This window comes from Pimephales promelas, chromosome 12, assembly GCF_988280905.1.
Source record: "Pimephales promelas chromosome 12, fPimPro1.hap1.1, whole genome shotgun sequence".
NCBI lineage: Eukaryota > Metazoa > Chordata > Actinopteri > Cypriniformes > Leuciscidae > Pimephales > Pimephales promelas.
The window spans coordinates 22,894,879-22,921,094 of record NC_142780.1 but is presented as its reverse complement, the minus strand read 5'-3'; the positions used below and the strand labels follow the sequence as shown (position 1 = coordinate 22,921,094).

The 26,216-nt window shown below is 37.5% G+C and overlaps 2 protein-coding genes across 3 annotated transcripts; both read left to right on the top strand.

Annotated features, from left to right (window-relative positions):
- Positions 1-2,222: 2,222 nt before the first annotated feature.
- Positions 2,223-11,263, top strand: syt11b (synaptotagmin XIb). Of its 2 annotated transcripts, none has more exons than XM_039679559.2 (4): positions 2,223-2,462; positions 6,820-7,736; positions 10,020-10,140; positions 10,743-11,263. In XM_039679559.2, exons 1-4 carry the CDS (start codon positions 2,429-2,431, stop codon positions 11,051-11,053), a joined length of 1,383 nt encoding a protein of 460 aa, XP_039535493.2. In that variant the 5' UTR covers positions 2,223-2,428; the 3' UTR covers positions 11,054-11,263. The 2 variants fall into 2 exon arrangements, with proteins under 2 accessions (XP_039535493.2, XP_039535494.2); XM_039679560.2 differs by lacking the exon at positions 2,223-2,462 and adding an exon at positions 6,641-6,735.
- A 5,909-nt stretch (positions 11,264-17,172) lies between these two features.
- On the top strand, positions 17,173-26,161 carry plin6 (perilipin 6). The gene is made up of 7 exons (XM_039679669.2): positions 17,173-17,196; positions 17,767-17,965; positions 18,160-18,242; positions 19,361-19,598; positions 20,149-20,339; positions 23,781-24,047; positions 24,855-26,161. Exons 1-7 carry the CDS (start codon positions 17,173-17,175, stop codon positions 25,305-25,307), a joined length of 1,455 nt encoding a protein of 484 aa, XP_039535603.2. The 3' UTR covers positions 25,308-26,161.
- The last annotated feature ends 55 nt before the right edge of the window (positions 26,162-26,216 follow it).

Genomic DNA, 26,216 nt, shown 5'->3' with positions numbered 1-26,216 from the left:
ATTTAGGGTTGCAAAATTTCCCTTCTATTTTATTAGAACACTAAATAAAAGTTTCATAACACAAATGTATTTCAAAAATAAGATATACAACCAGTAAGTAGAGTCATTAAAAAATTAAGAAATGCCAATATTGGATCATTTTAATTGTGTAAATATTTTAAATATATTACCAGTGATTTTAATACCATTTTATTAAATATGTTATACATTTTAATTATGAAACAGCTCTCTCTTTTTTAATATTCTTCATTAGCCTCCATTGTGTGAGAACAATAGAAAAATGTTTGACCCCTAATGCCCAGTGTTGCATTATTTTATCAATTTATGAGTGTCATCTATTCTACTGCAACGTCACGTGTAGTTTTTATCAACATTAGTGAAAATTAGGTAATTAATTGCTTTATACAAATGTTGCAATTCTGCTACACTAGGTCTCTTGACTCCATCTGATTTATCATAGTTCTTAAAGTGGCAGCTGACCTCAATGCTGAGTGCAGGCAGGACATCCATGAACAAATGCATTTAAAACCAGCTAATAGAAAGGAAAAAAATTGCTGTTGTATACAAACCCGTTTATTTAATCTGACAAATCTTGAAATGAGACCAAAAACAAGTGAGATCAAAGAATCTACAGTTTTGAAGACAATCAACTTGTTATGAATACCATAATAGTTTATAATTCAGTGATACAGAGATAAAAGTTTTGTTAACAGTAGGATTTTCATCTGTTAGGCTATACATGAGTGATGCCATAACAATGTGCCATAACAGTCTGACACATTTTCAAGCATTTCTTTCAAGCCATGACACTGAGACAGGAGTGAGGACACCTAGTGGTTATTTTTTGAAAAATTACATTCCATCATTCACAGCCATGCATTAGACTTGAGTTAACTTACATGACGGTTGTTTAAGCTTTATATATATTACGAATTGAATTGAATTGAATTCCAAGATATGTGCTCACTAAAATTGTGTATTGTAGGATAATATATAAGGGGTCTGCCACTGAGTGGGGCCTCCAAACATGTGTTCCGTGACTATATTCAGAATACAGCGCACACTCAAGTGCCATTTTATTCCATAAAATGGTCCCTATAATAAAAAAATATTAAGAAATGTGAACTCTGGTAATATCTGTCCGGTAGAAGATATATGGCGCCTGGCATAATGCACTAACAACAACCATAAAGAACAACTTTCTTGGTACTTAAAGCACCCCTCTGGCCTCATGGGATAGGAGACCCATGGTCTGGGTTGCAAAGTACACAATCTCAGAAGGGCACTGATTACCAAACTTTTTTTGTCAGCCAAAGCATTTGATTTGAATCTATCAGAAATATTTGCTTGGTGTACCTTGTGAGATATTAAAGGGATACTCCACCCAAAAATAAGATATTCTTATAACGATTGGAACCAGTTGATGGGCACCATTGACTTCCATAGTATTTTTTTTTTTTTTTTTTTTTTTTGGAAGTCAATGGTTCCAAACAACTGTTCAACTGTTCCAAATCGTTCTTCAAAATATCTTTGTGTTCAGCAGAAGAAAGAAACTCATACAGGTTTGCAACAACTTGCAACATGACAGAATTTTCGTTTTTGGGTGGAATATCCCTTTAAGCTAATATTTCAACACATTTTATGTTCATGGTTCTCTAATGACAGACAGTTAATGGTCTCATGATCTGCAGATAAATGTTTATGTTTACTAAATGTTTAGTAAGCATTTTATTTAGATTGCTTTTATTTAATTTTACGTTTTGATTCATCTATCACAAACCCCCTGAAGACTGAAGTTCCCTTATTGGTGAACCCGTTTAGGAAGCACTTCCACGGGTCATCTGGTAACTTCCTATATTCAACTCACTTTTTGCACATCCTACTCATTTAACATAGGAAGGGAGTATGGGTAGTCGAACATGGGTTTTTAGTATTCTAACTCATGTCATAAAAATTACATTATCTTAAAATATTTTTGGAAAGTACATTACGATAACCACGTTAAACCAAACTGCTGGTCTTAAAGTAATATATATATATATATATATATATATATATATATATATATATATATATATATATATATATATATATTAAAGTGGTTATTGATCTTAAGGATTCTTTATTTTTATTTAATGTACCTCTACGGATGAAAACGCTGGAAAATACGGGAAGGTGCGATTCTTGGATGCTCTGCTGGTGGGCGGTACTTACGGTCAGACTCTCAATCTGACGCAGTACATCCTGACGCTCAGCATCCTTCAGTGCGCAGCATCCCACAACGGCCTGGACCGGACCAAACTAGAGGACCCCACGTACTGTAGAGATGTAGACATCCACATTATATCAGCTAAACGAAGGATCGTCGACATCTATTGTTTATTATTCCACGGCTGTTATCCGGATCGCAGCGCGCCCAACCCTCAAAATGGCTGAAATCACTGAAATAAGCGCAGTGTACGGTGAGTAGCTATAGCGCAGGCCTGGGCCATCCCTACACGCCTGAGATATGAATACTACGTGTTATGGATACACCTGACCTGGTTAAGATATATCATTCATTTCGAGTTGTATTGTGGAGAGAGCTTCTATAGAAAGGGAAGTCAGACTCTTTAACCGACACCAGTAGGCTATATGTTGTTCAGGTAGTGATTTATTATAGCGAGCGTTTGTGAACATGGAATGCGTGATGCTAAAGTGGTTTAATGGAGTGATGCGCACATTGCGCAGTGAGATTGAAGCAGGAATGACGTGATGTCTATTCCAGACTGGACCCGAGGGCTCTTTGTTTGTTAATAACGCGCACCGCTGAGATTACAGTCTCCACCCATGTGTCCTCAAAATCACCAGCTATATGGGCTGGAATTGTGCATATGCTCTATATCAGTAACTGAACGATTTTGAGTCAAAAGTACAATTCTACAAATGTGTGTCAATTATTTCTGGTGTTGTATACTGGTTTCAGTAATTTTGTTCAAACCCCTCTTATGTGACAATTCCTAATTTCTGTCATCATTTACACACCCACATGTCCCAGACTTTTATTTGTGTGGATTAAAAAAGACAGACTTTTTTTTTCTTCTTCAAAACATCTTTTGCTCAGCTGCTCTTTTACTGTTTTTTTTTTTTTTTACTCCAAGGCTCCCCAATATCCGCAAAATTAAAAGCCACAATGACTTTTCCTGGAAGATAATGATTTACTGGATATTTTTTACTTAAAATTTCTACCCAATAAAATATTTTAGAGCTTGACATAACTTGGAAAATGTAGGCCTACACTCTTTATAAAAATTCCCATGGAGTTAAGATTTTACTAATATGACATTCCAGGTCTAAAAATTACATTTTTGAAATTAACCTGATTCATATAGAGAATGAAAAGAAAAAAGAAAAACAGTTGTTGAGGCAGTGAATTCAACTCTTAAGTTGTTTTAGGTTATTTTAATGCCCCATGGGCATTTGTAATATTATAAATCAAAATAATACAGAATTGATTTTCTCTACATCTGAATGAAGACAAATTTTATTATATGTTATATTTTATGTTTTCACTTAAATTACAAAAACGATTTATAAAGTATTATCTTTTAAGATGTATAATAAGTGTGTCGTGTCTGAGGGTGTGAGATAGCGTGACAGAAAGGAGTGTCCTCGGATCTGATGCCAGCTGGCACCACAGTGCCCACCTCCATCTGGCATCAGACTCCGAGAGACATTTATGCTCCAGACACTGTTTCTTCACACTCTCACTGTGGGCTGAGCACGGTTTACACAAGGACCTCTTATAGAATCTTGTAAGACAGTATTGTGGATACAAAATATTTTTTTTCTATGTTTTACAATAATATATCTTATCTTATGGGATAAAACCTGTTAACCTGTTGTTAATTTTTTTTTCGCCATGAAAAATGGAATTTCACCCTATTTCCTAAATGCATCTTAATGATTTTATGTTGAACAATTATGCAAGGTTTATTTATTTATTTATTTTTTTAACATCGTAATTTAATTTAGATGGTCATCACTTTATCTTCTAGTAAAACCAGACTTCTCTCTGGTGACTTCTCCAATCATTTAGTCTGCTTAAACACTGCCTATTTCCTACAAATGACTGCAAGCTCGCATTCACATCTTCCTCCATATGATCAACAACCAATGGATTGAACCCATCGATAGTTCCCGCCCTACAAATTACACATTAAAATACAGAAACAAAGGTGCTGTTGCTACTTGTTACATTGTGACTTTAAACAGGTCAAGATTGAGGTTGTTCTGTTTTGCAGCATCATTCTGCTTTGACTGAGACCATAGTGCTGGTCCTGCTGGAATAACTGGCAGTACTAATTTTAGTCAGGGTTGGTAAATTGACCTGAATTGATTCCACTACTGTTGACAGTATTGCTGTTGTAGATGTGTATGGCCATTATCTGGTATGGGAAAGTCAGAGCAGCATATAACATTGAACTTGTCATTTTCACCCGCAAACAGCTTGTTTGTCATTTAGTGGATGTTTTTTTTACATGAAGGATCTTACACTTCAATGATTGCTGTAACATTGATAGGGCTCTTTTAGCAATCCCAAATCCAATCTGTAATGTTTTATCTAGCAATGAGTTAATCATTAAGCTACCATCACCCAGGACAGATCGTCTCTGATGTTTGATATTTGATCACTCTACAGTGTCCAACAGTCTAGACACACCTGTCAGGGCTCTAAAGATATTATTTTGATTTATATCCTGTGGAATACAGAGAAATACACCAAGAATTTAATCATAGAGATGTCTTGGAGGTCAGAGACTTTGCTACTCTCACTGCATTGATTAAAAAACTTTATTAAAAATCCCATGGCATTTCTTGTAAAGAGTAGGGGTGTAAATATACCCCCATTGGCCCTTGCCAATCAAGCCGTCTTAAAAATCCCCATCAACTGAACTGGCTTGATCACTCTCTCTCCTCTCCACCTATAGCTGGTGTGTGGCGAGCGCACTGGTGCCATTATACTGTGTCGGCCGTGGATGCTGCACACTGGTGCACACTGAGGACAGAAACCTGTCATTGATTGTAAAGCAATTTGGGTGTACAGTAGTAGGATATGCCCTATATAAATATCTCATTCATTCATTTATCTATCCTCTTTGTTTGCATGTGTTTTTGGTTCATGCGCATCTATGGCCTATGGGATTTTTCCAGGTAATTGGAGCAGCTGTTTTTTTGGAGCCTACCCAAGTCTTGCATCATCTAGCAAGTGGGGTGAGGGTCTTTGTCTGAGGTTGGGTGAGAGTAATAGAGCAAAGAAAAACATACTGGGTGGAGCACTGGCAAATTTCTCTTTCTGTCTGCCTTGTGCTGTTAATTTTGGCTGTAGCTCCATCGTGCTATTATTTTTTGGCTGTAATGACTATACTCTTCTTATTTGATTTTTTGTTGCCTTCACATTCTCTTCTCTTTGTCTACATCCATCACAAAAAAATAAAAAATAGCATCCAGTAAATCTACTGATCTCAAATCTGTGACCTTATAAATGGCTTTGTGGGGTGGATAGAGTGTGAATTTCAGCATAAAGATTCATTGTTAATCAAACCATGTTTGAGCAGCTCATCTTACAATCGCCATATATCAGCAACATACACTCTCCCACGGGAGTGTTTCTGTTCTGCTGTCATCAATCTTCATCTTAATTTGTAACTGTGTCCTGACAACACAAGGACAGAAAGCTCTAGTAAATAAACTGTCCTTCAGATTTTTGATCAATGTTGAAAACAGTTGAGCTTCTTAATATTTTTTGTTGGATCCATGATCCTTTTTTTTATGAATAGAAAGATAAATAGAACAGCTCATCTTCTGTAAAATGGTTTTTACTGACTTTTGATCAGATAAAAATGTTACGATAAAAAAAACATTTTAAAAAATCTCTCAATTTTAAATTTAAAAAAGTTTTACAAGACTATATATATATATATATGTATGTAAGCAATAAGGTACGAGAGGTATCGCGAATAAGTAACGGCTGAAGAACGTTGTTAGGCACGACGCGAAGCGGAGGTTTGCCAACGGTTTGCCAGCAGGAAATGGTTGCCACACAATATTAAAGTAAAAAACAATGTATTACATGTAGTCCAACTTTCGTGAAGTAAAATCACTAAAAGCCTTCCTTCCGCTAGAAAAAATAGTCCATGAGCGTGAACAGGAACAACGTTCCAATGTGTAAAATGCATGAAAGCTTAAATAAAAACAACATAGAACCGCAGTGTTGCGCAGCGATCAATAGAACCGTTGGGTGAAGCAGTCATAGCTGTGTTTTATCGTGAATAAAGCACAGCTCTTGACCAATCAGCATATGAGGTGCTTTTAAACAACATTTTAACATAGCACACCATTAAATGCCTTTATAGGGCAGTGATTGACAAACGCTCTGATGCGGCATTACATTTATACTGAACAAAAGCTTAAAGACACCTAGACAGAATGATATGATATTTCATAGCTATGTTGCTGAGTGAGACCGGATGCAGTAGTTTGTTATAGAGTGGTTTGTCTCTGTGTGGGATTATGGGGTGCCTCTGCATCATGTGGGTGGAGTAGGCATGAAGTAGATATTAGAGTAAGCCTTCTGTGAGTTTGTCAGTCTCTGCATTTTCTGAGCTGTTGTGCTTTAACCATCTAGATTGTAGAACGAGAAAGACTGTTGCTGTATTTTTTATTTCTACGCTTTAAGCCTGTGAACATCTTCAGGTATGTTTAGACTGTTGGTGAATGTAGAAAAATGTATGTTGTTTTTCAGTCTGTTTATTTTTCCGTCTGTTTTTTCTCTTTTAGATATGTCCCCAGTGCTGGCGGGGTTTATCGGTGCTGGTGTGTTGGTTGTTGCAGTCTTTGCATTAATCTTTGTGTGGACTTGCTGTCAGAAACATTACAACAGGAGGAACTACAAGCTGCATGGCATCCAATCAGAACACAGTGACCCGCTGACAGACCCGCCGTACAAGTTTATTCACATGTTGAAAGGAATGAGCATCTACCCTGACACGCTGACCAACAGCAAGAGGATCATCAGGGTGGCACGCCAGGCAAGGTCCCAGACCACTGATGGGGCTCAAGGCAGCAAGGGCCACCCAGTGGTGCTGGTAGATATGGATTCGGCAGCAGAAAGCGGCCTGCTGGGAGAGAAACAAATGCAGATGAGGCTCGGGGAAAGTGGCCACGAGGTTCCCAGCTTGGAGAGGGAGCTTCCCGTGCGTGCGGATTACTGCTGTCTGGACAGTAGCTCTGCAAGCAGCAGTCAGACCTCCAGTACTACGGTTTCCAGCACGGCTACACCCTTCACCCCTGCCGATGAGCCCAGCAGGGGGGACCTCAGCATTGCAATCGACTATAATTTCCCCAAGAAGGCCTTGGTGGTCACCATCCTGGAAGCTCGGGGGCTACCGGCAGTGGAAGGTCAGGTGGGCAGCGCAGACCCCTATGTAAAGATGACCATTCTCCCAGAGAAGAAACATCGTGTTAAGACTCGTGTTCTGAGGAAGACTCTGGAGCCTGCTTTCGATGAGACCTTCACATTTTATGGTGTGCCGTACAGCTCCCTGTCGGATCTCACTTTGCACTTCCTGGTGCTGAGCTTTGACCGCTTCTCACGAGACGATGTGATTGGGGAGGCGATGGTTCCACTGGCCGGTGTGGACCCGAGTACAGGCCGGGTCCATATCACGCAACAGATCACGAAGAGAAGTATGCAGGTGAGAGCGAGCATAACACTAACATTACATATGTTTATATTCTAAATCTAATATGAATATTTATAAAAGAAAATCCATAATAAAACAATTCAATAGTCATTGAATATATACACTCACCGGCCACTTTATTAGGTACCCCATGCTAGTAACGGGTTGGACCCCCTTTTGCCTTCAGAACTGCCTCAATTCTTCGTGGCATAGATTCAACAAGGTGCTGGAAGCATTCCTCAGGGAGTTTGGTCCATATTGACATGATGGCATCACACAGTTGCCGCAGATTTGTCGGCTGCACATCCATGATGCGAATCTCCCGTTCCACCACATCCCAAAGATGCTCTATTGGATTGAGATCTGGTGACTGTGGAGGCCATTTGAGTACAGCGAACTCATTGTCATGTTCAAGAAACCAGTCTGAGATGATTCCAGCTTTATGACATGGCGCATTATCCTGCTGAAAGTAGCCATCAGAAGTTGGGTACATTGTGGTCATAAAGGGATGGACATGGTCAGCAACAATACTCAGGTAGGCTGTGGCGTTGCAACGATGCTCAATTGGTACCAAGGGGCCCAAAGAGTGCCAAGAAAATATTCCCCACAGCATGACACCACCACCACCAGCCTGAACCGTTGATACAAGGCAGGATGGATCCATGCTTTCATGTTGTAGACGCCAAATTCTGACCCTACCATCCGAATGTCGCAGCAGAAATCGAGACTCATCAGACCAGGCAACGTTTTTCCAATCTTCTATTGTCCAATTTCGATGAGCTTGTGCAAATTGTAGCCTCAGTTTCCTGTTCTTAGCTGAAAGGAGTGGCACCCGGTGTGGTCTTCTGCTGCTGTTAGCCCATCTGCCTCAAAGTTCGACGTACTGTGCGTTCAGAGATGCTCTTCTGCCCACCTTGGTTGTAACGGGTGGTTATTTGAGTCACTGTTGCCCTTCTATCAGCTCGAACCAGTCTGGCCATTCTCCTCTGACCTCTGGCATCAACAAGGCATTTCCGCCCACAAAACTGCCGCTCACTGGATGTTTTTTCTTTTTAGGACCATTCTCTGTAAACCCTAGAGATGGTTGTGCGTGAAAATCCCAGTAGATTAGCAGTTTCTGAAATACTCAGACCAGCCCTTCTGGCACCAACAATCATGCCACGTTCAAAGTCACTCAAATCACCTTTCTTCCCCATACTGATGCTCGGTTTGAACTGCAGGAGATTGTCTTGACCATGTCTACATGCCTAAATGCACTGAGTTGCCGCCATGTGATTGGCTGCTTAGAAATTAAGTGTTAACGAGCAGTTGGACAGGTGTACCTAATAAAGTGGCCGGTGAGTGTATATATATATATAATTTATATATATATAATATTTCAAGGTAATATTAAAAAAGTAACAGCATCTACGCTGACTTAAGTCTAATTCCTCTTAAGATTTTTGAGTTAAATTGTTTTTATTATTATAATTAATATTATTTGAAATATTGGTATTTAATTTTATTGTCATAAAATAATTGGCATTTAATCTGTACTGCATGAAAAAAGAACCACATGAAGTTGAAATTTAGGTATAGAAAATATTTAATATTTTCATTACATGAAATATTGTAACATTACATGTATAATATTTTTACATTATGTATACATTATGCAAAACAACCACACAGTAGAACATTGCTGCAAATTTAGTATATACCCATCAATAACAATAACTAATCTGACTAATTTAACTTATTTTATGCATTTTATTCATTCTCCCGCTGTGTGACTGATTCATCCGAGTTCTTTTTATAAATCTAATACTTGTATGAGCTCAGCACTGAATCATCACTCCCATCCTCCTACTGTAGTTTGTAGTCATTGATAAATGTGCATATCCTCCTGCTCACTGAGTGGGTTTAGATGATGCGTAGACAATCCTGTTGGCACCTACATGAAAGCCTCCTCGTGCCTCCGCACAGAACCAAAACTCATGACGTTGAGCTGCCAAGATAAACAAGAAAACAAGTTATTAATGAGTTATCAGCCCAGTCATTTTGTACTTATCATTAACACATCTGTTACTTTGCTAATACACCATGTGTAGAAGAGCTGCTATGACATTATTACTTACCTACTTATGCTGGAGTTCTTCCAGTGCTTTGGAGGTGCATAGAGGACCCAGGGTCTTTTTCTTAAATGTACAGCTGATTTCAATTTCAAAAACTGGTTGTCTTGCAATTATGAATGTAGGCCTGCATGAGAGAGGCAATTTATTTGACCTTTATGTCTGTGGATTTGCATTTCTCCAGTGTGTAAGCCGCGGAGAGCTGCTGGTCTCTCTGTCCTATCAACCTGTTTCTCACAGACTCAGCGTGGTGGTGTTAAAAGCAAAACACCTTCCAAAACTGGACATCACTGGGCAATCTGGAAGTAAGTATATATCTATTTTTTCTTTATTTATTTATTTTGTGTGTTTGTGTGTGTAAATTTCTGTTCAAATGTTTTGGGGTCAGTAAGATTTTATGTCAGTAAGTGTCTTAAATGACCACCAAGACAACATTTATTTGATCAAAAGTCAGCAATATTGTGAAATATTATTACAAATTTCAATTTAAATATATTTTAAAATGTAATCTATTGCTGTGATGGTAAAGCTGAAATTTCAGGATAATTAGTCCAGTCAAAAATCATTCTGATTTGCAGCACAAGATGCATTTCTTATATTATCGCTGTTGAAAACAGTTGTACAGCTTAATATTTTTGTGGAAACCGTATTACATTTCAGGATTTTTTTGATGAATGGAAAGTTCAAAAGAACAGTATTCAGTTAAAATAGACTTATTTTTTAACATTATAAATGTCTTTATTGACAATTTTGCTATATTGCTGAATTAAAGTACTTTTTGTAATCTTACAGACCCTAAACTTTTTACAGATAGTGTATAATTAAATGACATTTTTTTTTTTAAATATTAAATGTATTTTTTATTCAAACTATCTAACCAAATGACCTGTCTTATCCTGTGTCCCAGATCCATATGTGAAGTTAAACGTGTTCTATGGCCACAAGCGCATCGCCAAAAAGAAAACTCATGTGAAGAAGAGCACACTCAACCCTGTCTTTAATGAATCCTTCATCTATGATGTACCGGCTGAGTTGCTGCCAGACATCTCTATCGAGTTCCTGGTCATGGACTTCGACCGCACTACTAAAAACCAGGCCTTGGGGCGGCTGGTGCTCGGCGCAAACAGCCCCTGCCCCTCGGGTGCCGCCCACTGGCAGGAGGTCTGCCAAAACCCACGGCGCCAAATCTCAAAGTGGCACACACTCAATGAATATTAGAGCTTCACCACACTCTCTCCCTGCACACACTCAAACACAGGCACACAGGAAACGTTGAATAACAAGAGACAGAGAGAGTTTGGGAAAATATGCCTTTGTTACCGTCACATGGAAGGTAACTGATCTTCAGGAGGACTTAAAAAAAAAAAGACTTAAGCCAACGTTTACGTCATTGCTGATGTGATGATGGGCCTCGGAAAATAATCTTTTTAAAAAAAAAACAAGTACACGCTTACTTTCTCGCTCAGTTGCTCACACACACGCACGGCCAGAACATAAACACACATGATAAGTAATAAACGAGACCAAAATATTGAAAGACTGTTTGGAGTTCATGAGGTTTAGGATTCTGTAATTGTCATAATGAAACTTATCGCATGTCTTAACACTCCATGTTTCACTCCAGAAGGGAACATTATGTGGATTTGTGATGCCGACACACATTAAGCAAGCTCTTCTTTTAGGCATCTGATTTTTGGAACTTACATCAAGGGGAGCTTGTGATAAGTGGCTTCTGATATGTACTGACTCTCCACTGTATGAGCAATGCACCGAAGTGACGCATAGGTTGTATGACCTACGCTAAAGTATGATTTGTTCTGTTCCGCTTTGGCTGAAGATGTTTCAGAGATTCCTGCTGTGTCACATTCTCCACAGCTACAAGTTGAGTCATGTGATTGTACAACAATAACCCCTTTGGCAGCACTCTGGGCCTGATTTATTGCTAGTGCATCAATTTCATCACGCAGTTTGGATAAATCTGGCCCTGAAAACCTTAATCTGCACTGCTATGCTACAAACAATCTCTGAATGTCACTGTCTGTATGAATTTCATACATCAGAGCTTCAATTCACCATAAAACAGAGGTTCACTGTTTCCTAGACTTTACTAGCCCATGTCATCAGATGCTCTTTTTAAGGTGGATTGGATCCGCTGTCATTTTAAATCCTGTGTGATATAGAGATAGACAAAGAGGTGTGTTCGTAGTTCAGAGCTGGAAAGCTCTGGCATATTAAGGGGGCATTCTGAGCCCTCTGGTGTTATGTTTGGGAAATGGAAAGATATGTAGCGGTATATCATTTGTAGTTCATAAAGTCAAGAGGGAATGTATTCATGTAATTCTATCAGTCACCACACGTCTTAGTCTATTCTTCTAGTATACCTCGTTCACCTCAGTTCCCCTTTTTGTCTTGCACCAATTTTCCACATCTCTCTTTTATGATGAGAATTGGTATAGTCATTTATTTGATTTAGAGTGGGCTTACCCTCAAGATCTAGATGGATTGCATGTGTGCCTGCTGATAACCTGGGCTTTTATCCCTTTGCTCCTCACAGTTAATTTAACAAGCCGGAGGTCAAAATCTTGGGAACCGAGAATTAGAAATTATTCCATGAGAAAGAAATACTGGAACCAAATGATGTTCGACTCCATTAGCAATTCTTGCACATGCATTTTTTCGCTGATGCAGACAAAACATTGTATTAAAAACTGTTTCCTTTTTTCTCAGTTTCCTGCACAATTTATTCAGCAGTGCCACAAAAACACTATTGAATCTACAGTGTCAAACAGATAGCAAGCCCAGTGTAGTCCAATTACAGAACAAATTACTCACGATCAATTGATTTTGAACTGAAACCATACAGTGCAACCAGTGTAGTATGATTCCTGACCGAACGACTCCAATAAAAAAATGTACAATGCAGTTTAGTACAATCTCTAAAAACAAAAGGACTCTAATAAGTCAGGTCTATTTAATGTATCAACGACACAACTACAGTATACTGATCAGAGTAGTAACTGACTGGTTGCTCATATGACAACGTGCAGTTAAAATACATATGTGTTTACACATAAAATACATTATGTGTATTCTCATTAGTATTTTATAAATATTAATAAAAAAATAGTTAAACAATTTGTTTTTAGTATATATACTTAAGAACAATTATTGGACTGCATTTATTCTGCCTCTTAAAAAGATGACAAGAATTGTTTTAAATGAATTATTACTTAAATTATTTAATAATTTGGCTATGAATTTTTTTTCTAAAATATTTAATCCTTAAAAACACTTAAAAAGAACTGTTAATTGACCTTTCAGCAATCAGAACATGAACCAGATCCTTTAAATTCTTCTGCCAAATAAGAAATCTGCCCAGGATTCAACAGATCCGGCAGAGCAGGGACCATCACTGATCTGGGAAGTTCAGAACAAGATGTCATTTCTCAAAAATACATTGCAAACATTCCCACGTAATTCCCCACAAACTAGCCACTAGCAGTCAGCTGGTCGTATGGCACATGGTTTCTCTATCGTAGAGGTGTTAGATTCTAAACTGTAATTCTAGAAGGAAAAAATGCTTCTTTCCATTCAAGCTTTTAACATGCTAAATTCACACTCCCTGTATAAAAGTGCACTCTATCCATCCAGTAATGTCTTTCATGTAGAGGACACTTCTTTGTGTCAGATCACTGGTATGGCAAAATAGAAAGATATTAAAAGAATCAACCCATGGGAGAAACAACACACAGGAGCAAAAATAAATAAATAAATAAATAAATAAATAAATTTTTAAAAAAGAAGAGGGAAAAAACAAAACGACAAAGTCATTTGTGACCTAAACGATCACTTTGGTGTTCAAAATTAAATTGGCAGGAAACTGAAAAATGTTGTATTAGTGCAAACTAAAAAAAATATATCTTGTGAATATTTGACGTATAATGTACTACAAAATGCTGTGAGATCTCTGCTAATGTTACACACTCACCTGTATGTTAGTGTTCTTAACACCCACTGAATGTGCAAAATAAACGTGATACACAAGTGAATATCTCCCTCTAATATGTTTTCACTCTTTTCACTATATATTTGCTTGAGATGGTGATTTAAAATCTGTTGAACTAGTTCTGTTGAACTAAAAAGAAGATATTTTGAAGAATGCTGACAACCAAACAGTTGATTGGCCGCATTGAAAAAAAAAAAATACTGGGCCCATCAATTGTCTGGTTACCAACATTCTTCAAAATATCTTCTTTTTAGTTTAACGGAAGGACACTCATACGGATTTGACTTTTAAAGACTCTTAAAGAAAATGAATGGCATTAAAGCTAAACCAAAGCAAATATATCTGCGGCGTGAGCAGTGATGTCAATTAAAATGAAATTAAATAAAAGGTTTATTTATTTAAGGTTTTTTAATTAAGTTTATTTCATTTCCTCTTGGAATTTTAATAATAGTATCTTCTTTTGCTACAAAACCTTCATGGAAAGTCTGAGAAATTCCCAGGCTGAAATTGTCAAATGATTGTCTACACTTATTAAAAGGTCCAGTTTGAGTAACCTGAGTAACTTTTTTAGATGGGAATTGAGACACATGGATATTGAGACAAAGAAGGGGTGATAAAAGTACTTAAAGGTGCTATATGTATTTTTAGCGGCCTCTGTCGGTCACGTAAACCAATTTTTACGAAAGCGCTCGTGCTCTTGCGCGTGCTTGAACACAAGAGTGGCCATGTACCTCATGGTACACGGCCGCACTGAGACTTTCAACACACCGGAGAAAGCATCACACAACCTGCTGGAAACTCATGTAAACTCCCACCTCGACGTTACAATAATAGGCTACTATCAGCTTGACGTTGAACTAATGCTTCATGCTCGCATGATAACGGTACATTGACTGCATTTAACCGTCATGTGGTGTTATCCTTTTTTACAGTCTATGGGTGATATCTAGCATAAGGCATTTGACTATTTGTGTATCTTTCACAATCAGGCAGCAATGTCAACATAGATGAATGTAGAATATGATAACGAAAACGGTTAGTGAACTAGACAGAACAATTTCAGTGTAACAGTAAGATCATCTTCAACTTTGCAATGGCTAACTGACTGCTAAGAGCTTGTGTGATCTTTTTTTCAAAAGAAAACCAAGTTTTTCATTGGTTTGGAAAGCCAGTGTAATATATACTTGGAGCAGGCATGGGGAAATGTATCGGAGTTAAAAGTCACCTTTGTCTTAAATATTGTAGTGGAGTAAGAGTGAAAGTAAATGAAAAATAAAACATACTCAACAAGTCAAGTACAGATCCCATATTATATTTACTTCGTTACTGGATATGAGAACACATTAGTCTCCAAAGAGAGCCTTTGTGAAGGATTTCAATAATGACATGGCAATGTGAGATGACCTTAATGTACCTCATCTCCAAAGAAAGATTTTCTTAGAAGAAACCTCAAGCTTTTGGTATAGTCCATTCATCGTCATTCAATTTCTGAATCAGAACAGGAATGCTGATATAAAGGGGACTGAACACCCATTAAACTTTTGAACTGTGACATTAAAATTATAACTGGCTAGACATATTTGACTAGACTGTATGTACACAGCAGACATATTCTAGTTTAGGAAACCGAATTTCATACATTTATACAACTCTACTTGTCTGTTGATTACAATGATGATTTGCACTGTAACACAAGACTGTCTTTGTCACTGTTAGGTAAACCAATAAACTGGCAAACAACACCATAGAAACATTTTGACATGCGTGGACTGGCCGCACCCTAAACGAGGGGCATCACATGCACCAACCATGAAAAATTACAAAATCATCCAACAAAACCCTGATTTCAGACACTGCAGACAAGGACTGAGACCTAATAGAAAGGGCAAGCCTAGTGGGTTTGTGAAAAATATCTATAAAAGATATATTTTTATTTCTAAATTGTACTACTACTACATTTTACCATCTCAAAGGAACGCTCAACTATCTTAAAGGTAAGAGAACTGTTTCTGATTTGACAGTTTTTGCTGTCTGCTTGAAAATAACTAAAAGCATGAGAAACGCACAATGTCTAGTCACACAACTGACTTTTAGAAATGGGTTCATTTGTTTAAATATAACGGTTTAAATATAGCAGATGGTAATGTGTATTTTAAAATGGAAAATACCATGCATATTGTATATCATCCATCCATAATGGCCCAAAATAATATATTTATTATTTTTTATAACATAATTTAAGGAACATTTTTTTGTCATAACTATTGCTGATGTTCAAAAAGTATTTGAGAGAAGTTGATTATTTTTGGTTTACTGTAATTGTCAGCAAAGACACGTGTCTAACCAGGGATCAGCTACCCATGCATCATATTTATTAGATAATGAAATGCAAATAAGACTGTTTCAAATTCAAATTCACACAAGCTTTACAATTACGGATTTTATCTAAAAATTATTTTTCAACCTATTTTACTCACTATTTAATCCAGCACAAAAGATCCATTTTATTAAGGCAGATTATAAACGTGTTCTTTGTTGTGATTATTGTCATTAATGTAATTTTTAATTCAGATTCGTTTTTGTTTTTTTGCAGCTGCAGTGCTGGTTCCACTGGGATCTGTAAGAGTGGCCTCTCTGTGCAGTAAGTGAATCTGATTAGAAACAGGCCTGTGAGAATGCTTTGATCAGATCTGACACAGTTGGATTTTATTCCATGAGATAACATTCTGAAAAAACCCTTTGATCGCTGGATTTCATTTGATCTAAAGATATGTTCGAGATACTTCAAAAACATTTTGATTTAAAAAGCCTGTTTTTGGATGATTCCATTGGTTTTGGTCGGAGGTCAGAATGTGGCAGCGGTGATCAAATGACAGCTTCTAAACCAACCTTCTCACAACATTATTCACCACGGGAAGGTTTTTTGGCCATTATTTAACAGTATTTCACCACAATAATTACTGATGTCACATGACACTGTTTCACTGTTTGAATGCGTCACTTTTGACCTGTGTGGTTAGAAAGCTTAATAAAATTTCCACAGCGAGGTTGTGTCAAACATAGACTAGTATTGTCATGTGACATCATCTGACTTGGCATGGGCAGGTCAAATGAATAAATACAGATCAGTATTGACGTAGTTGAAATTAAATGATGCCGTCAGATGTCAGAAGAATGTGCCTACTGTTTGGTATTAATACGCTGATATTTGAATCTATATTCACCCATCTACTCAACTCAGTAAAAATGAAGAAATTAAATTAATAGAAACTCTAATAAGACCATTGAATGTTTTATGTTCTCTGCTCTGCCTCAACAGTGCAAAGCAGACATGTCCAGAACAAGAAACAGTGAGGTGAGCTTTCTTGCCTTGTCACTCTACACTAGTGATGCATTAAATAGCGTTTAACAGGACGAATCAAGTGTTAAGTGTGTTATATGTACCGGGCTGTGAAGCGTTGTATATGACAAACCTATATCCAGCTTTTATTTGGGCTGAATGTTTTTAATTTTGTATCTTGTATGTGGAATTGGGAAGTTGCAGTGACGGTAACAGGGGCATTAAATACATTTAAGTTTGAATAAGGTAAAGGTGTTTAGGACAGCTATTAAGGAAATGCAATTTTGCAAAAGAAATAACTTTTTCTTAAAAGAAATATTCAATTAAAAGCAGCCTACTTCAGTGTAATATGATGTTAATATGATATGATGACATTACCATAATATGATAATATCATCACTCTTAACACTGAGTATTTGAATAATTGTAATGTGTCGATTGGGTGCTAGTCGAGTGTGGATATCTAAAACAGTGAAAATCATAGGTAAGGGTGGATGATTTATTTTTAGCTGCAGATTCGGGTGACATTAGTAATTAGTAATTCATCACTGCCATGTTCAATAAGACACTGACTTGCCTCTCCAGGGGAATGTGCTGAAGCGTGTGGCAAAACTGCCTCTCATCAGCTCAGCGCTGCAGCAGGCCTCTTCCGTCTACATGGGCGTGAAAGGTCGTTATCCGCTGCTCGGGTTTGTGGGAGGGGTAGCAGAGCTGGGTGTCCGCAGCGCATCCACAGCAGCTCTGGAACAAGCAGCACCTCTGCTACTGAACCTAGAATCAGAAAGTGAGTCCCACGTGTTAATATATGGTATCTCTAACACTGAAATGGCATGAATACTTTTTTCAAAATTTTCAAAATCAAAATGCTCATAAGTATAGACATGACTGGACAAAAGAAACAGATATACTGCTAAAACATAATTTAACATGCAAGTCTAAGAACAATAAAGTGAATTAATTGTATGTGGGCCTTTGCAGTTGAGGCGGTGAACAGTTTTGCACTGGTGGGTTTGGAGCAACTTGAGAAGTTTTTCCCTATCCTCCAACAGCCCACAGATGAGGTGAGTGTGTGAGAGTCCAAGAAAGAAGAGTGTACATTTTGTGTGGCACTTTCCATATCTTGAAAGTTTGGTAAAAGCCGACCAATTTATTTTAAATATCAAAATTAGTTGAGTTTTAAAATATTTCAATTAAAATTATTATAATTATTCCATTATTTTAATATTTTGTAGTTGTTTTTTTACTTAAATAAAATATTAAATTATTATTACATTTTTGCACATAAGCAAAAGTAAATACTTTTAAATTATGATTATGTTATTGCTTAAAGGGATACTTCACCTCTGGAAAGATGAATGTGTATTTAAAATGAGTCATTTATGTAGAAGAAATGTGAAATTATTTTTGAATTTGGAGCTTTCTAGACTGGGAAAAGCCAGAAAATGTATTTTGGCTTACATAAGCCAAAGGGCTGATGCTGATGGTTTATGTTTTACAACAGATTTTTTTGTTTTGTTTGTTTGTTTGTTTTGTTTTTTCAACAAAACATCTGGGCTTGAATTAGACATATGGAGCACATCTTCAAATAAAGTGATTTAAGGAACAGAAGATTATAGTCCATTATGAGCAGTCAGACTCAGAATATGTCTATTGTCTACTGATATTGAAAGAAAGGGATACAATATGCAGAACTTGATTTGAAACCGTCGCGTGGTATTATAGCACATCACATGACAGCATTTGTTTTGGGTTTTTTTTTTAAGATTAAAAAAACAAACATTTTTGTTATTTATTTGACACGTAAACCAATATGGATAATTAATCACAGTAGGCCAAACGTTATAGTTACTTGTTTCATTAATGTTCTGCTGTATGGTTACTAGTTCAGAATGACTTTTCGCGCACTTTAGGTTAACGTTACTGAAAGACCATTTGAAACGGCATAATAAAAAAAACGATTTAAATGTTGTACATTACTGTGTATAAATTAACTTCTTACCTACCTTACTAAGATTAAGTAAGACAAAAGTAACTTTAGCTATGTATTTGTGGCTATTTCTGTTTTGTGTCTTTGTTTGGCTTCTGTGTTGTCCCGTATCTAACCTGTTATCTCGATGTTTTTTTTTCTTCTGACCCATTACTCTCTTGGTGCTCTCCTGCCTGTCTTCTCTCCTTTTAGGTGGTTGCTAATTTAAAGGACGCTTTCTTCTCGAGGCTGGATGGTGCGCAGTCTCGAGTAAACGATGAGCTAGACAGGGCCGTGAACAGGTGGGATGAAGTGGTAGAGCTCAGCTGGCGTCTCCTGGCGGAAGCTCAGGATTCAGCACCGGGGCGCGTGATCACCGCTGGCCTGGATGAGCTCATCACTCAGTCAGAGGCAGCAGTGGCGTACTATCTACCTCTGCCACCCACGCTGCGTAAGAAAGTGTGATACGGAGTCATCTGAACTGAGACGGGAGACTATTTTATCTGAAATTTTCATGAAATAACATTTTAGAGAAGGTTTACCATTTATTTCATGCGTACACAAAATGTAACCACAAGGGGGCGCAATTAGTCTTATATTTTATGTTAAAGTACTTTATCACAAGTAAAGAGCCATTAATCTCATCATCAGAATAAAACTGCAATAAAGTCAAATTTTGTAACTTATTTATATTGTTTAGTTATATACATTTTTATATTTTAAAAAAAAATACATCATTTTTCCCTGCACCTTTATCATGGACCCCCTCGCATCCCCATTGAGGCACCCTGGCAGTCCCTGGACCACAATTTGAAAACCCTTGCTTTAGCACCATCTTACTTTCAGAGGGATACAGAGATTATACATAATATTTCATCAAATTAGCTTTTTTTAAATTAAGCTCAGAGTTCAGTTTTAGACTAAGCAGAGCCTCTTTCAGAGTTGATATCTGAATATTGGTGGTTGCATTAAAATCACAAGCACTTTGTCTCATCTTGCAGGTCATGAGTGGGAGAGAAGAGTGCAAAGCTATGAAGATGAGGATGATGATGATGAAGAAGAAGAGCCTCGGATGTGGACGCGGATCCGTAGCCTGTTGTTTTGCCTGTACCTTCAGCTGTACCACAGACTGATGAAACTGAGAGAAAGAGTGGACATTGTTTTGCAGATGCTGGGGACAGCTGCTGAAACGGTAGGCCTGGCCCATGTACAGAAATAATTCATCACTAAATCTTTGACCTTATCTTACCTAAAAGTTCTGTTCAGTGACTCTCTCGCCATACTAACTGCTTCTCAGTGGCTCCGAATAACATTCAGGTATCAGTTTCTGAAATATGTCACACTGATAATGGGGAACCAAGCTTGTTGTATTCATATTCCAATTTATCAATATTCGTACTTTAATCTAAATGTTTTCAGTTGGCTATCCAACACAGAAGTATAAAAAAAGACTTTGGCCCTTCAAAAGAGACCAGGATTATTAAGTTAACTAAAACTAAAACCATAAAACCATTTTTGTTTCTTGAAATAATATAAACATTAACTGAAATAAAATAAAATGTACAGAAATATATTTTATTTCAGCCAGTTGCCAAGAAAACATTTAGTTTAACTTGATGTTCTGAAATAACTAAAACTAACTGAAATAAAGATTAATGAGATTCATAGAAAATAGAAATGTTGACTTTTTTGAAATGCTTCAACTAAAATTAAAATGAAAACAGAAAAGAAAAACTAATTCAAATTATTAATAAAAAAACAAACTATAATAGCACCTCAATGATACTAAAATAAGACTGAAAGAGACCCAAGATGTGAGTCTCAACAATACACACTGACAGGATGATATCAACAAGGAGTGCCTCATCAAAATGTCCTCAAACTATAGGCTATCCATTCCACTCTTCTTTGAGTATGAAGTTAAAATAGACACGCTACGTGCTGCTTTAACATGCTGCAGTCATTCACGGTGCCCTGCCACCCTCAGGGCTTCCTGTCTAGTCTGCAGACTCACCCTAACTCGCATATAAAATCACAGCAATTACTTGTTCTAAATTATGACCCCTGAGACACATTTAAGCGGGAAAGGACATGGGGAAGGCAGAGAAGCTGTATTACAACATGAGCTGAAACATTGTATATGAGCTTTTTCATACAGTACAACACTGATTACACAGAATTTATTTATGTATTATTTTACATTCATGCTTCTAGTCACTTAGCAGTGGAGTAGATTTATTACCTCAGATTTTGTCGTATAGTCACTCATTTGTACACTTCTTCATTTTAAAGTTAGTGTTTAGGCTTAGATAGAGACTTTATCATCAGACTTCATCATTTTATAGTCCAGTACACTATGGAGTCTTTTAGTGAGTCGTAATGACTATAAAAATAAATGATGGAATGTGTCTGTTTGCATAAAAGGAAGGCAGTTTTGTTGTCCCCCTACAAATCAAGGCTGAAATCAAGAAGTCAAGCAGCAGTGCTTTTGATCGGAGTGCTTGTTTAGAAAAAGGATGGTCATGATTGAGCTGAAAACCCTGTGGGACCTAATGCTACGTGCCGTTTGGCAGTCACTGCATGTGACTTGAACACCCACTAACCCATGAGGAGATTTGGAGATAGGGAACAAATACTTCTAGTTTTATATGCCTTCAATTGGTCGAAAGTGACAGTAATTTTACTTTACATTGTTCTAAAATTTTCATTTTAAATAAATGCTATATTTTTAAACTTTCTATTCATCAAAGAATTCTGAAAAAAATTATCCACAGTTGCCACAAAAAAATATTAGGCAGCACCACTGTAGAAAACCAGAATCATTTCTATAGGATCACGTGGGATCACAAGGAAAATATAAAACCGTTTTAAAATATAAAACCGTTATTTAAAATTGTAATAATAATTCACAATATGAAACTTTTTTTTCCTGTATCTTTAATCAAAAGAATAGAACCAGTGCCATTTCTGAAGCATAGAGTGCACCACAGCTCTGCAAAATTGTATTTGTTCTCATGTCTATAGAGACTCCAGAGACACTCTACCTCAACTGACCTTTTAGAGACACATGGCCTATCTCAGACATGTTTTGAATGAGTTGACGAGTGTGTGTACTGAGGATCAAGGGGCCAAGGTGGAGTATTGTCTGCTGCACAGGGTCCTTCTGTGCTTTCCCAGCAGTAGGGTGGTGGGTAATTGGACCTGAGAGCACGAAAGCTCCAGTGCACCGTGTTCAAAAGAGTCTTCATTAACAAACTCTAAAAGACGCCCCAGAGAGCCTGGGCTGCAGAAATGTGAGTGACGGACTGTGTTCTACCGGGAGTGATGCTGAGCTGTCAGAGACACATACAACAGTGAGACTTGGCAGCATAATCTCCTACAGTAACTCACGTGTTGGTCACGGGCTGTGCAGTGGACCGGCGGTGAGGTGTTGGCCCAAAGACAATGGGAATTGAGAACACAGAGAGGACCTTTAAATTTGCCTGACCTACTTTATCCTTCACCTAAATTAACCACCAATATATGGAGGGTCCTGCTGCCAAATCAGTACTGTTTGTGACTGTGTCTGCTGGGCCAGTTCTTTTGCACTCACGTTGGCTGGGGTCAGATGAAGCTCCACGTGAGAGTTTGGCTGCTTGTGGCATGGTGGTCTGTGGTAATAAACCAGACTTGAGTATGATTTCCCTGGCCTGTTCCTTGAGAAATCTTTTTATTATTCAAAACATAATTTGTTTACTTTTCACAAGTTTTTACACAAACGCTGCCAGACAAACAAAATTATATTGTAGTGGTTTTAATATTAGTAATTCAAATCTTTTGAATCCATTCGTCAAACGATTTCTTCAAGTTACTTTGTTACACCAGTAGTAGGTAGCAACAAGTGAGTCACTGAATCATTTAAATGATTAATCTGAGTCAATTCTACAATTCTACTAGATTACATGATGTCAACTACAAGGCTTTTTTCCCCCCTTACATTAATTTAAGTATAGTATATTCATCAATCATTTTTACACATAATTCTTTCTGCCCTACAAATATGATTTGTTCCCTCAAAAGATTCATTCACTTAAAAGATTTGTTCAAAACACTGATTTGTTCACAAACTAAACAGCAATTCTATACTAAAGCATGGTGTCCATGGGAACAGTTAAACAAGGTCAAATGAAACGAGACGAAGAATAAAAAGCAAAAAAAAAAAAGGACATTTAAAAATAGGACATGATGAAATGAAATGATTTAGGATAACAGCTCTGAAGGAATGTTGGACTGTTGCATTGTTAGTCTGATAAAGTTTAATTAACCCCAACTGTGACAGTCAATACCGGTTTTCACAGCAATCGCAGTTTCTGTTGTTTGTTGATTTATTTGCACAGAGCAGGGAGTGTATCCCGCAAAAGCCCATTCACATTCCTTCAGGCATTATGTTGGTATGTGAATAGAGTCATTACTGCCACTTGATCAAACCATTAGGCCCCGTTTCCAGGCCACTAGGTTCAGCAATAAAAACGTGACTGAATTAAAGTTCTGTGTATTCCTCAGGCCTGCCACATTCGCTTTTTAATGTCAGTTTCATGTCTATCATTGTCACTGGTTTCCTAATTATGTATTGTCTGTAATTTGTCATGCTCAGGTGGGTCTTACACAGTTGATGCAGATGTTGGAGTCCCTGCTGCAGCTGCTTCTGTCTTTTTACACGTCTCAGGTGCATCGTGGGGAGGAGCTGCGTTCTCTGCTTGTAGCTCAGCTCACATCAGGTATACAGGCACTGAAAGTTTTGCCCCCTGTACAACAGATACTGGCTTTACCTACTCAGGTACGCACTATCATGAACGACCTACTGGAACTGGGACAGATTCTCATACAGCTGCTCATCAACACCACTCCCCTCTATGACCTGGTGAGAACACACACACACACACACACACACACACACACAAATGCAACATTCTGGAACCAGTTCTAATGGGCAAATTCTATTAATAAACCATACAAGTAGAAGCTGAACACTCTAGAATAAAGTTATGAAGCTAATTCAAAGGCAGATTAATCAGTCTGAACATCAAATTCGTATTTATTTTTCACCCTAGTGAAAAATAAATGTATAAAAATGTATCTGAAATATGTTTATTTTATAAACACAGGTATTTTAAATAAATTTTGGTATAGGTTTTATTTCAGTGTACTACTGATAGGATGAACAAAGCTAAATATGTCACTCTATGTTCCCATAAAAACTAAATGAATAGATCTGTGTTTTATAGTCCGTGCTGGCCCATGAAACAGTACATGGCCTGGTTTATTTTCTCTCTATGTTACTGTGCTTCTTGTTAAATGTTTTTTTTAGCACAGTATCCAATTGAAAATCAGGTACATAAGATTTTCAGGCCATTATAGAGCTTAATTAAACTTCAATCACACACGCAGGGGAAGATTATCGAATAAGTTCCTATGTCAAAATATTTGGTCTCTGAAACGAGTCACGATAAAGCAGCTCAAAACGTTAAACGCCATGTTTGTTCAGCAAATGCACTTTTGTTAACACTATCGGGCATGGTTTAGAGGTGGGATGTTATTTCCAGCGAGAGGCACTAAAAGGGCCTTTTTTCCAATAAGCCTTGCCTGATTAAATTGTTGAACAAAGATTTCAAAAGAATCAAAAGTATCAGAGTCTTAGCTTACGACTCTGCCGTCTCTTTTCTCTCAGATGAAACAGGTTTCTGATCTGGATGCAGAAAACAACCCAACTCCAGATGAACTTTCTGAGAGTCCCTCCAGCCGTGCCTTTGCGAACAGCCTCTTCCTCAAAGCCATGGACGGTCGTCCACGTCGCCGCAGAAGCCTTTATGCCCGTTCCCGTGGTGGGTCCAACAGCGGGCTTCCAACAAGCCCGGCTCTCTCTCCGACTCCTACCCCAGTCCCAGCAAATGGCAGAAAAGGCAGTTTGAAGCTAGATTCCCAGCCCTCGGGCCCTCCAGAACTTGACACACTGGCTGTGCCCTCTACCGATATGATCCGCCGCCGTTCCTCTACCACCGAGGTCCTGCTGGCGCCCATTATGCAGTTAGTATCGCAGAGCCAACGAGCGTTTGAGTTTCTGAGCTCTGGCCCTTCATCTGAAGATCAGGTCATACCTATGGTGGAAACCACAGAACATTAGGCTCCACTTTTCTCATACATTAAACCAAAATGCAATCATAGATCATTCAAACACAGATTGCTGCAGCCCACAGGCTATTATGGATAATAGAGTAAACATAGCTTCAAACAATCCATACAGTGACTTCTCTAGTAGGCCTATACAAAAACAAATCTTGTTGGTGGAGGGAGACAGTGCAGTTACAAGCTAACTTTTAAATAAAATCATTAGGCCAGCATTCAGTATGTGCTGACAGTTTAAAAGCTAAATAAAGCACACTCTCTTGCTCTCTGCAGTGCCGTTGAATGCCTGATTATAGTAGTTAAGACAAAGGAATAACTCAACAGATTAGTTGAAATGATCATTTTTCTATATATTATAATTGTTAGCATGTAACACAACATTTTGTTTAGACTAAATAAATGCACTTGTATTCCTAAGATTCCTTTTTTTAGTTCTTATACACACTATAAGCAATGTTTAATCTATAGACTGTCTTAGTGAAATGACTGATAGTTAGATGAATGGAGTGAGTGGAACAGGACGGCACAAGGATTCTAGTCAGTTGGAAATTAACTATTTGGAAATGCATTTGACTCAAAGCCCAAAGTCATGTGTGTTCAATTGAGAGGAGAGGATAAAATGACACGGTTAATGTTACTTTGATTCTTTATGGGTTGTTTTATGTTTTAACATTAAGGATGTGTTGTTAAAGATAAAGTGAACTGTGTTATACATAGACAGGCATGGAATGGTGTTAAATAACTAAGTGGACATTTATAGCTAAAATCCTAACAGCCTTTAGTGCTTTTTTTCTTGTAACAAATACAATAATGACTCTTAATGTAATAAAACATTTTGTAAAATGTTATTGATGTTTCGAGTACTATTTGAGCAGAGAATGAAAGGCTTGTTGTACAACAAAGGTAA